The sequence below is a fragment of the Ammospiza nelsoni genome, chromosome 4 (assembly GCF_027579445.1).
Source record: "Ammospiza nelsoni isolate bAmmNel1 chromosome 4, bAmmNel1.pri, whole genome shotgun sequence".
In the NCBI taxonomy this organism is placed as follows: domain Eukaryota; kingdom Metazoa; phylum Chordata; class Aves; order Passeriformes; family Passerellidae; genus Ammospiza; species Ammospiza nelsoni.
In genome coordinates this window covers 41,628,643-41,641,192 of record NC_080636.1, presented here as the reverse complement: position 1 = coordinate 41,641,192, position 12,550 = coordinate 41,628,643, and the positions used below count along the sequence as shown (strand labels likewise).

At 49.9% G+C, this 12,550-nt stretch overlaps 1 protein-coding gene across 3 annotated transcripts in view; it reads left to right on the top strand.

Annotated features, from left to right (window-relative positions):
• The window catches only part of SEPTIN11 (septin 11), a 41,611-nt gene that overhangs the window by 19,995 nt on the left and 9,066 nt on the right, over positions 1 to 12,550 (top strand). For all 3 annotated transcript variants that reach the window (XM_059469867.1, XM_059469868.1, XM_059469869.1), the window contains exons 2-7: positions 3,109 to 3,223; positions 5,248 to 5,443; positions 6,442 to 6,628; positions 8,282 to 8,443; positions 10,032 to 10,128; positions 11,053 to 11,221. In XM_059469867.1, the coding sequence (XP_059325850.1) occupies positions 3,109 to 3,223; positions 5,248 to 5,443; positions 6,442 to 6,628; positions 8,282 to 8,443; positions 10,032 to 10,128; positions 11,053 to 11,221 (926 nt within the window). The remainder of the gene's footprint in view (positions 1 to 3,108; positions 3,224 to 5,247; positions 5,444 to 6,441; positions 6,629 to 8,281; positions 8,444 to 10,031; positions 10,129 to 11,052; positions 11,222 to 12,550) is intronic.

The following is a 12,550-nucleotide window of genomic DNA, read 5'->3' as shown; positions in this document are numbered from 1 at the left end:
AGCCCTGTCAGCCTTTGACTGCTCTTCAGCCCCAGGTGCCCAGTTCCCAGAGGGGTGACTGAGCTGGGATCAAACCCAGCCCACTGACTGTGCTCAGGAGCTTGTCATGGCAGTTCACAGCTGGAGAGGCAGGGCCCTCTGACTGAGCATCCCCTTGTTGTTACAACACTTCTGCTCTGCCAGACTGAAAGCTTGAATCACTTGCCTGCTCTGCTGCTGATACCCTGAGCAATCAGGCTTGTTGCTCTCCAGCAGATGCTTCCTTTCCTTGTGGATGAAGCTATATCCCCTTGAAGGGGTGAAAGCAGGAGCAGAGGCCTGGCTGCAGTGGGAAGTGGTTGTGCAGCGCATGCACCTCTTTTCTCTGGGGAGACGCAGCCTGCAGCTCCCCCAAAAATGTGTCAGGTTTCCAAGGGCATCTGCCTGCTGTAGAACTGGTTCTGTTTGTGTGTGGAGGAGATATCTAGAAATGTAATTTCTTTGGCTCTCCTGCCTCCTCCAGAATGTGTATCTGTGGGCCTTGTGCAGCACTGCAGCTATTTTCTGTGTCTGCTTTGCTCAGGGAGATGTGCTGCATCCTGGGAACACTGAGGGAGGTGAATGCTGGGGTTTGTGTTTCATCTCTGCCTGTGCCTCAGGCCTCAGATCTTTTCACCAGTGTTTTTGATGTTTTGAGCAGATATCAGGCTACTCCTGTCTCCTGTTGTGCAGCACAGCCTGTGAAAAATACTTGGCATTGCAAAGTGCAGAGTTAGTTTTTGTTTATTCCATTGTTGATGTTTGATGAAAAAAAAAGCAAGGGGAGGGGAATAAACTGGAGAAGGTCTGCAGCAAAAATAACTGACACAGATGCAAGAGATGAGTCTAACTCCTGTTCCTGCTGAGCAACTGATGATGAGGCAGTACTTGCTTTCCCAAAATATGTCAGGGAAAGAGATACTGGTGCTGTGCTGAGGGATGTTCAACACCCACCAGTTTGTGTGAAGCCTGTGAGTCATGGGCACTTTTCGCTTTTGGGATCTGCTCTGCACTCCCTTCACTTGATCATAAACCCAAGCCCACCAATTTTTTTAGAAATACTAATGTTACAAATATTTACTTTAACCCATTCATGTAATACATCAATCCCAAGACCTTTTCCAGGGAAATCCCTGCTGGGGGTGAATGAGGTGATGCTCTTTCTGGGTGGTTATCCTTTACCCAGCCTGAGAGAAGGAGATAGCATCTCTTAATCACCTTAAGCTTCTGTGGTGTGGTGCTGGTGAGTAGCTCCCAGCTTACGGAGGGATGGAGGTGAGCAGGCTGGTAAATTGGCATTTAGCTGTGGACAGGCCTGGTTTGGATGCTGAGGGAAGGCTCAGGTGTCTTGCACAGGTGCCAGGCTCTGTGTGCCAGCATGGCAGAAAGGATCCCTTTACCCAGACTCTTGGCACAGACTGAGGCATTTTCACTTGGACATGTCACTTTACTCAGGGAGTTTTGGTATTTCTTTAGGTCTGAGTTTATTTTCATGACACTCAACCCAAATGTAACTAATTTCTCCCTGCAGTTGGTGCCTGGTCCATTGTGTTCTGAGGAGGGAAGTGAAGCTGCTCAGCAATTTTGCAGAGAGTGGGAAGTCCTCCTCTGCTTTTGATTCTTAACAACCAAAGCGTTGTCTATGTCTGGTCCAAAACCCACTTTGTGGAAAGAAGCTGGAGCTTGCCAGCATCTTTAAACCAGCAGTCTGAGGCTGCCCACGACTGTAATTTATTGTGGCCTTGGGGAGTGACTCCATTGGAAAGGTTTGGGTTTGGAGAAAGGTTCCAAATTAAGGACAACTAACTTTAGGAGAAAAATGTGAAATAACAGCAGAACTGCTCCAGGTCTACTGAGTTGGTGGGGTTTTTTTTGCTTGCTTGTTTTAATGGGGACCTTGGCATAACCGTGACTTGCCAGGGAAGGAGGTAACTGGGCCGGGTTGCTTTTCCAAGCCTCTCTGTGGATTGCCATACAGCTGCTGTGGGAAGGACCCAAACACAAACTGGGGGTTGTGTCAAACTTCCCTTCTGCAAGCTTTGTGCTGCTCCCTTGCCCTCCACAGAGCAGCTTTGGGGTGTTGGATGTTGTCAGCTCAAGCCCCAAGGAGGAGAGCGGGTCATAAGGGGTGACTGGCACTTCTGGGCTGCCTGGCCTGGCTTCTTTTCCTGATGAGGAGGTGCACAGGAAGCACCAGGGGCTCTGTAGGTCACACAGGAAACACTGGGAACGGTGCCCTGCTTCCTCACCTCGTGTCAGATCAGGTTATTTGTAAACCAAGGCATGGCAGAGCAGCATGCTCATTTTATTCCCGTCCTGTCAAAGCCTGGAAAAGCTGGAAAGAGTTTTAGCTGGCTCTGGTGGCACAGTTGCTATCTGAGCTGTGTCCTGCTGTGGCCATGCTGAAGGGTTGCAGGGAAAGGCCAAGAATGTTGGCGTTTCCCTTGTAGTCCTGGGAGGACAGAGCACGTGTGAGAGCTGCTCCTTGCCTTTGGCACACTGAGCCAAGCAAAGCCCCACCTTGGCTCTCAGCTCGCCTACGCAGGTGTCTGTCAGGAATAGCTTTTGGAGCTGCAAGCAGGGCCATATCACAATCTGTGTCACTCCTCAGTGTGCTTCTTGAGGGAGCCAGCCTCACTGGGAAGTTTGGGGAGTTTCCCATGCTGCCGGGGAAGTTCTGAAGTGGAAGGTTGGCTGGTTTCTGCTGTGTAGCTGTGCAGTGGACACGAAGGAGGCAGCCTCAGCCGCTTCACCAGCTGAACAGGAACTGGTCAGCTCACAGCTCTGTGTTCCACTCTCTTTTCCAGGTGTCTGCCAAAATAATCTTAGGGTAAAGAATCATGGTTTATTGGTGATAAGCACGGAGAACCAGCATGGTGGTGTTTGTTTTGGGGACGTTTTAGTTCCTGAGCCCCACAGCAGAGATAGATAGAAGGAAAAGGAGAGTGTGTTTGGGAGGGACACCCAAGACACAGATCCTGTGTCCCAAAAGCCTTTGTGTCCTTAATGCAGTTCTGACAGGACCTGTTCCCTGCCAGAGGTGTTGCAACCCTGCTGAATGCTTTTCTGCTTTTCTCCTGGCTCTTACAGAACGATGACCTCAGGAACCTGTCCCTGTCCGGCCACGTGGGCTTCGACAGCCTCCCAGACCAGCTGGTCAACAAGTCAACGTCACAGGGCTTCTGCTTCAACATCCTGTGTGTGGGTAGGTCACCTGCTGGGCCCTCAGGGGCCACAGCCCCACACTCACACCTTTTCCCCCTGCCCAGGGCAGGGCTGAGCCTCCTGCAGGCTGTGCTTGTCTTCCCAGAGCTGCTCCATGGTGAAATGGAGTGTTCCTCTTTGCCCTTTCTCTGCCCTGTCCCCTGAGTCAGAGCATGGCAAGTGCTAGCTGTTAAACTCTATCCCTCTGATCATCCAGTGGTTCTGCTTTCCCCAAAGGCTGCCTGTAAGGAAACTGAACTTGGGAACTAAATGTATTTTTAAAAGGATACTCACTTAAATCTGCTTTTCTCTGGATTGGGTGTGGAGGCTGTTTCTCACCTAATTGCATTCCTTCCCTTCCAGGGTTTGCCTGTATCCTTACATTCTTAGTTTCTCCACTTGGAAACGATGCCATTTTTAGTCTCCGAATGATGTACTGGAGAACAAAGCTCGTCACCTGTCCTCTGCTGTATTTAATGTGGAAGTTGGTTTAATAGCCTGAGTTACTTTTCCCAAATTGTTCAGAGGGTGAAATACAAGGAAGCAGCATCTTCTCTTGGCTGTGGGGAGGTAGCTGCTGTCTTGGTACACTGTGGCTGCTCCACAGCTGGAAATCCATTGCTCAGCCCCAGGGACCTGTGAGCCAAGCCAGCTTTGGCTTGTCAGTGAACCCAGAATATGGTTCTGTAAAGAGACAAAACTGCTGGGTTTTTCTCTTAGCTTGGCAGTGCAGGCTGCAAACATCATCTTTCCATTCATTGTTTATTCAAGCCTCCAAGAGGGGAGTATTGTCCCTTCTAATAAGTTACATTAATTAGCTGGAAAAACAACCCTCTGACTGTGATTTTTCTACAGCAAATTGAGAATTTCTGTGAGCTGCCTGAAAAGAAATCTAGCAAACTTGACTCCTCTCTGTAGCTCTGTGTGTGAAAGGCAGAGATAAGAGAGTAGTTGCACTTGTGTGCACTCGAGCTCCCAGCCCTCACGTGACTCTCATAGCAGCATGAAACCATTTCAATCCAGCAGGGAACTGCCTGATTAGCAGGCAGCTCTTTGATCAAAATGGCATAAATTAATTGCCTTTCTCTCTTGAAGTAAATATGCCTTTCTTAGCGTGACTTAATATGTCTCCATTAGCAATTTGATCCACCCCTTTTTTTCCTTGTGAAATGTGACCATCCACCGATTTTCACCCCATATTAACGTTCCACACAAACTGTTGCAGTTGGCCAAGGAACAGAAATCTCAGCCTTGAAAAAAAATTACTGTTTAAAATTGTGATTTGAGAGAGGACACAATTAAATTCAGTGTTGTAATGTGAGACTTCTAATTGGGATGTGAAATGCTGCAGAGCCTATCTGGCATAGAACACAGCAGCTCACATCCGGAGCTCCCTGAAATTCGCAGCTTCAGCCATAGGCAGTCTGTACCATCAGTTTAGGACTTGGCTCTCTGTGTGAGTTGCCTCAGCCCACCCCTGCTCACAGCATGGGTAGCAATAGCTGCTTGAGAGTGTAATTGCTAAACAAACAGTTTTGACTGAAAAATGGGATTTAGGCTAATGCTTTCATCCATGTTGCTAATTGCACTGGGGATTAGTGAAACTGTAATAGTTTTAAAAGTTGGTATTTAACCAGTATGCCTTTTTCTTAAGAACTCTGGATATATTTCTCTGTCTCAGATTTTTATTGTCTTAAGTTGCACTATGGGTATTGGATGATCTTCTTGAGACAACAAAACTGCCCGAAAAAGGCTGAAACAAAATGAGGGAATCAGGTGTGGAGTTGAGAGAATTGGTAACTTGCTACCATTAAGAAATTTCCTGGGTCAGTCCTGGGGCAGTGGTCAGGATGGGGAGTGTCTCTGAAGACATCTCTTCCCGCAGGGATTATCTTGCTTAGCAATGTGCATGTAGCCTAATTCCGCTGCTGCCCAAGTGGAATAACTCCTTAACCTGGGGAACGTGCCAGAGAAAGAGGTGAGGGAGGCCCTGTCCTGACACTTGTGTCACTTCTGTGTGCTCAGGTGAAACTGGCATTGGCAAGTCGACGCTGATGGACACGCTGTTCAACACCAAGTTCGAGAGCGAGCCTGCCACGCACAACGAGCCCGGCGTCAGGTTGAAAGCGCGCAGTTACGAGCTCCAGGAGAGCAACGTGCGCCTCAAGCTGACCATCGTGGACACCGTGGGCTTTGGTGATCAGATCAACAAGGATGACAGGTAATCTGAGCTCTGCTGGGACACAAATCCCCCTGCTGGTGCCCTCTGAGGTGGGCAGCAGGTTCTTGGGGGTGTTTCCCCTTCCCAGCTGCTGCTCCTGCCTAACCCTGTGGAGAGAAGGGTGGGCAGCAGGGCTTAGGAAGAGCTTTTGTTCTCTTGCTGTGTCCTGGCATATACAGCTGTGGTGGGTGTGATTCGCTCTGTCCTCCAGTTTGAGGCTTCCCAGTCCTCCTTTGCGCTGCTTTTTTTGCGGGGTTTTCTTTAACATTTCTCCCAATGTGAGTCCTTACTGCTTTCTTTGCGCACGTCTCTGAGGTTTTTGGTGTCTCATGGTCAGAGACAGAATTTCCATAAGCCAGGAAACCAGAGAGGCAGTCATTTTACAAACCCACCTAGTGATGTCCATGAAGCTGCCCTTGGTGGAGGGGGAACACATGGAACAATTTTCTTTCCAGAAGCACAAACAGTTAATTTGAATAAGGACATGTTACGCTGCATGAACTGCCTTTTCTCCAACAAAATGGACCCACCAATGTCCATCAATGATGCAGTTGTCTTCTGAGCTTTGCTCATAGGCTTTAGTTCCTGACAAGTCCCTCTTATCTTGTGACTCTCCGTTCTCTCTTTTAAGATGATGAGATTTTGGACAAGCTAGGGGGTAGGTCATGTATTCATGTTTAAGTTTTTTTGTCAGATGATTTTCAGTGAGATTGGCAGAGCAGCAGCTCAGACTTGAATTGGACTGCCAAAGGCATTGTTCTTCACATTAGCAGTCTTGTGTGGTTTCCATGCACCTGAAATTGAGGGCTGTCATATCTGTTGTGCTTTGCCTGTGCACCAAGTGGAAACACACCCTTGTGAAGGAGGGACTGTAGGTTGGTGGGGAGTATCCTAAAGCAGTGCTTGTCCTGTGCCATACAGAGCTCCTGAGTGTCCATCAGTGTCCTGTGTGGTCCCAGCTCTAATTCCCTGCTTTTCTCTGTGCCTTCTCTCCCCAGCTACAAGCCCATAGTGGAATACATCGATGCCCAGTTCGAAGCCTACCTGCAGGAAGAGCTGAAGATCAAGCGCTCCCTGTTCAACTACCACGACACGCGGATCCACGCCTGCCTCTACTTCATCGCTCCCACCGGGCACTCGCTCAAGTCCCTGGACCTGGTCACCATGAAGAAGCTCGACAGTAAGGTACTGGCTGCCTGGGTCACCACGGCCCTGTGGTGCTTTCATTATCTTGCCATCTGCTCAGGAAAATCATGTCTGGGTTTAGCAGTGGAGAACTGCAGGCATAAAGTGTGAGAGGTGTACCTGGGGCAAGCTGCTGCACTGGGTCATTATTCTGCTTCACATGCTGCACAGATTTATTGAGAGTTTGGACTCCTACTCTTTTCCAACTCTACCTTGGGTGGGGAGCTTGGCCATGTGCCCCCCAGCTCATCTTTAAAGTCAATAAAGACAGTTGACAGTCTTTCTAGTCAGTTAAAAACAAATGGAGGTGCTGTGTCTGCTTGCTCTGACCTCATCCAGCTAGACAAAAACGGTGATGTGATCTGCTATGGCCAACATAGTGGTGTTCTAGCTGTAAAGTCATAGACAAGAATCTGAATAAATATGTTAGTTGGCATCTGCTCTTCCAGGTGCCCTCATGGGCTTAGTTTAAATCATGGTTCAAATGAGATTGCCCCTCTTCTAGGAAAAATAACTGAGGTACAAATGTAGAGCCTGAGTAGCTACACTGAGCTTCTCTGTGCTCCTTTCCATCATGATTAAGCAATTTAAATCAGTCCACTGTTCACCTCATTGGATCCTGATTCTGCAGGACATCAATGATGGCAGTGGTTCTTTGTTTCCTAGAGAGGCCAATCGATTGGGTTTTATGTGGTGAGAGAGAAAGTTCCTTGCCTTCTTCAACTGAAAATAAGGTTATGGAGATTTATCCCAAGTGAGCTAATTGACATTCCTGGTCTATCTTTTTGGCCAAGGGGGATTTAATAGCTCCAAACAGAATTAAGTGATGTAATAGAAGAGGATTTTTAAGTACTGTAGTTAAGATCCCTCGATATAGGTCGATATTACTGTTATCCTCAGTACAATTTCTGTCTGCTGTTGCAGGGAAAAACAAACCTGCAAGATCAAAAGCAGAAACTGTCCCTCTGAAGGGAGGAGACAGGGAGAGAAGGCAGGATCTTTATCCTTGCCAACAGCCTGCCTAGGGAAGAGAGGCAGTAACTCATCTTTCATGCAGAGCTGTGCAGGGAGGAGTGATCCCTGGTCCTGCAGTGCAGCAGTGTCCAGGGGCACATGAGGGCACACAGGTGGGGGAAGTGTGCCTGTGTTACTGCCAGCCCCTGTCCTGTGTGTCCCAGGGCTGGATAGGCACCATCTGCTTCCACCTCCTGTGACAGCAGCTCTGCTGCCCCTCCGGTGTCCCTGGTGACATTCCCCTAGTGGGGGTCTGTGACAGGCTGTTGTCTGAGCGTGGCTCCAGCTGAAATCCAGCCAGCTGCAGTACCAGGGGATGCGCAGAGATGGTCATTTCCTTTCTCTTTTTTTTTTTGGAGCAGCTCATAATAATCTATGACAACATTTCCTGTCCAGCCAATTCAGATGAGGAGGGGAGTATGACAGGACAGGAAATAGCATGCTGCCAAATTGCATTTGACTTCTTTCTTAGGCCATCACTGCTGCCTGGAAATCCTGCCTGAGGTGGTGCTGCTGGCAGCAGCAGCCCCAGGGAAGTTCATCTGCTGGGGATGCTGGCTGGTGGCACTTCAGGGCTGTCACTGGGTGTTCTGCTCTGTCCTCTCCCAGAGACACAACCTGTGCTGTCCTGTCTTGCAGGTGAACATCATTCCCATCATTGCCAAGGCCGACACCATTGCAAAGAACGAGTTGCACAAGTTCAAGAGCAAAATCATGAGCGAGCTGGTCAGCAACGGCGTCCAGATCTACCAGTTCCCCACCGATGAGGAGACAGTGGCTGAGATCAATGCCACCATGAGTGTATGTTATCTGGGGGGCTGCCTGCCCTTGCCTTGCCTGGCCCTGTCCTTGATGGCCCTGCTGGATCTTGCTTGGCTTCAAAACCGCAATTTTAGCACAGACATCAGCCTGGCCAGAAGGCTTTTGGGGGCTGGCAGTACCTGGTCTGATACGTTTCCTTGTGTGACAAACACTTCTCCCCCGTTGCAGTTCTCACATCCTTCCCCTGTTGCAGTATTCCCGTCTCTGGAAAGGAAGAGGATGGGAGGCAGGGCCTCAGTGTGGTCAGGGCAGAGAGCTGAGGTTTGGCTTTCCTGTCCCAAACGACCACTGGCTGCTTCATGGGGGTGATTCATTCACTGCCGCCTTTGTTTCGGTTTCCGCTGATGTTCCAGCTCTCCACAGCCCATCAGTGGCTCTGGCTGTTACCTCCTCCCCTGCCTCTAGACATCGGGTGGGAGGGCACTAAGGACTAGACTGGACCTAGCATTTTAGTGGGGGTTACCACGGGAAGCAACTCTGCCAAGGGCCTGACTCAGGGTACAAAGGGAAGAATCTGAGCTCAGGGTTGCCGGCAGTGAGGTGTTGATTGGCCCCAAGAGGATGTGCCAGTCTTAAAACAAGTGCACTCAGATTAAGCTATTTCTTTGCTATTTGAAGGCTGCTGTGAGTTTTGCTGCTCAAGGGTTTGTAGATGGGCAATTATCTCATCCAGCTGAAGGTTAGACCCTCTCCAAAGCTCTCTATTGCCTCTCTTGCTGTTTTAAGCAGGGAGAAGCTGGCACAGAGAAGGCATGTGGCTCTACCAGCGTGCATTGGTGCGGAGCTCTGCCTTCCTCAGGTGCAGCCTGACTGCTGTTAAACCCCTTTGCCAGATAATCCCATCTCCTCTGCCCTGACATCTTCCCTTCCCACCCAGGCTGTGACCACAGCTTAGCTGACACAGCTCCCGCTCCCAGAGCTTGCACCCAGCCCCTTTGGCTGCTGTTAAGGCAGGGAGAGTTTTCTGCTGGGCTGGGCTGGCAGCTGAGGTGAGCTCCCTCCTGGCAGCAGCCACACTTCTGGGAGTAGATCCCAGATTGCCGCCACCACACCCACAGAGAGACCTGGACGGAGCAGAGCTCCATGACTCAGATGTGTCAGCCAGGGCTGGGTCAGCTCCGCTCTTCCCCTTGCTCACAGCTTTGCCCTGTGTAAGAGGAAGCATTAGCAGTTCTTTGTAGCAGCAAAATCCCCCTGAATTTTGCCTTCCTTGAGAAGATCTAGTGTATTTTCTTTTTTATTGTTTCACGATTCTTTTTTCTCGGTGTTCAAATTCAGTTCCAGTTTGTAAGACTTGTTCTGTGCTTAAGACAGTAGTGCTTTGTAATTAAATGGAAAACAATGTACGTATCTCGTGTTTTTACAACCTCAGAATTTTGGGCTTTAAGTCTGATCAGGTTTCTCATCCAGATTGTCCTGTTGCTCTTCCTGGAACCAGACAAATTGCAAAGGTGTTTAAACAACTTAAATTTAGCAGAGCTGCCCCAGTAAACAGCTTTCTTGAGAAACAATCTCTGGCAAGGCAGCAAAGGAAATCCCTGGCCTCATTGTCCCTTTCCTTTTGTAGGTCCACCTTCCTTTTGCCGTGGTTGGCAGCACTGAGGAAGTGAAGATTGGCAACAAGATGGCGAAAGCCAGGCAGTACCCCTGGGGTGTTGTGCAGGGTATGTTACCAAGGGCACGAGCCAGGCCTTCTCACCCCGTCCCCTTCTTATCCAAGAATAACCAGTTCTGTTACTTCCATCTCTGGATGGCCCTTACCAAAATCTGAGAGAGCACAGCTTAGATCTGAGCATGGGCATCTGGACATGAAGCCAAAAGCTCCTTCCTGCAGGAGGGCAGAATTTGGCCAGGACACTGTTTGCAGCCCAAGCTTTACTGAAGCTGCCAAAAATCCAGACCTGATCCTTGCTTTCCAGCTAGCACTGAGAAGTACGGAATTGAGATGGTGATGGTCTCCTTGTGGCTTCAGTTGTGTATCCCATTGGAGAATGGCCCAGGAAGCTGCAGGGGAGCATTCACACTGAAGTTCTGTAAAACTCTCTGTTTTCTCAGTAATACCAGCTGCCCCTGAAGCAGCTTCAGAGACTTCCACTGTGTTTACCAGAGGATGGTACTGGGAAAAACGGTTAGGAAAGAAGCTGATGTATTTGGGAGGTCTTGGACTTGACCTGTGTCCTTCTGGGTTCTTGCTGTTCCCAGAAGACTAGGACCAGATAGCTGGAGATTGAGTTTAGACTTGGCCTCTGCAAGCCCCTATAAGTGCTAGGATTGTGAGTGGGTTTGGGTGGGAAGTGAAATCCTGTGAGCAAACAGATCATCACTTTGCTGGTGCCAAAATGGGTGGGGAGGTGGGAGCCCTGTGACAGATGGGCAATGCACAGATGGTGCAGATCCAGTGCAGGCCTTGAACTCAGGCCCGTGCTGGCGTGGGATGGCTTCAGCCCCAGTTCAGCAGGGCCTTTTGGTGCGGGCTGACTCGGAGCTGTGCTCTGAGGTTTGCTGCACTGGGGCCCAGATCCAGGGAAGGGGGGAGCCCAGCTCCCGGGTTTCATGTTCTCCCTGTGGATATTGTGTCATTTTTGCAGTGGAAAATGAAAACCACTGTGACTTTGTGAAGCTGCGGGAGATGCTGATCCGGGTGAACATGGAGGACTTGCGGGAGCAGACGCACACCCGGCACTACGAGCTGTACAGGCGCTGCAAGCTGGAAGAGATGGGCTTCAAGGACACAGATCCAGACAGCAAACCTTTCAGGTAGGGATGTGCAACACAGGCACTGCTGTGCTCTGCAGTCTGCTTGCTCTGCTGCTGCTCAGGGCTGCCTGAAATTCTGGTGAGGAAAAGTGCAGCCATGTCTGTGCAGCAGCAAGGTGGCCCATGCTCTGGGGACATGCTGAGGTAAATGATCTTTTGACCCTCCTGGAGCTCCTCACAGCTGGCCCAAGGTGAGCTGTGAAGAGGGTCTCATGCCTGAGGTTTGGCTGATTACTGAACACATAGTTCATTCTGTCAGACAGCTTTATTGGTCTGCAGCCCAAGCCATTAGCCAGGGACAGCAGCTGTGTGGGAATTTGGGAGGGAGTGTTTGTTTTCTCCCTTCATTTCCTATTTCCCATTCCTCCCCAGCTTTTCCCCAGTAATTGCACCCCCTGCCTCACAGTGTTCCATGTCCTCTCTGCCTCCTGGGGAAGGCAGTCAGAATTCCAGTGCACCGGTGGGGGCTTGCCCCTGTAACACACATGTGTGTCAGGGGCTGGCATTGGTTTGGGGTCTTGTTTCTGACTTACTGAGTTGATGCAGCTGCACTTCTTCTGCAGCAGAAACCTGGCTGGAATCAGTCAAGCCCAGTTCTGTTACTAAGCCCAAGTGTGAAGCTTTATTGGATTTCCTTTCTGGAGAGCAATGGCTTAAGATGGGCTCAGCCCTTCCTTTGGAGGAATCTGAGGAATTTCCATTGCTTCCTGTACACGAGGCCTCTTTTGACCAAGCTATAAGTAGAAAGGAAATGAAAATGTACAGAATTTCTCCATCTGGTACGTGCTAGTTCAGAGCAGCTCACTCTGGGTGCCTTTTCCCTCCAATAAACAAACAAAACCTATGATCCCAAGCTGTTTGGCCGAGGCTGATGTATATCTGAAATGAGGGAGACATTCTCTCTGAGCTCAGGGATCAAAAGGATGCTTTTCCCTGCATCTTGGCCCCAGGAGCCACAGGAACTGCTGCCCTTCAGCCAGCTTGCATCAGCCAGGAGCAGGGAGCCTTTGGCAAATCTCAGGGGGAGCAGGGCAGGAGGTCCCAGCAAAGCCTTGGTGCTGTGTAGGAGCTTCTGTGAGGTGTGGAAAAGGGGCACTGCTGCTGTCTGAGACCCCCACATTGCCTGGCCAGGCTGCAAGAGGTCGGGAGGGAGCCCCAGGATCCCAACAGGCACCAGCCCCATGAAATGAGGTCTCTTTGCACAGAGACCATTCTGCTGTCCTCTGTCTGTTGTGGGCTGAATTCTTTGCTGCTCTGGTTGAGCTTTTCAAAATACTCCTTTTTCAAATAATATTATTTGCCAGGGCATCCTTCAGTGTGTGGGGGAGT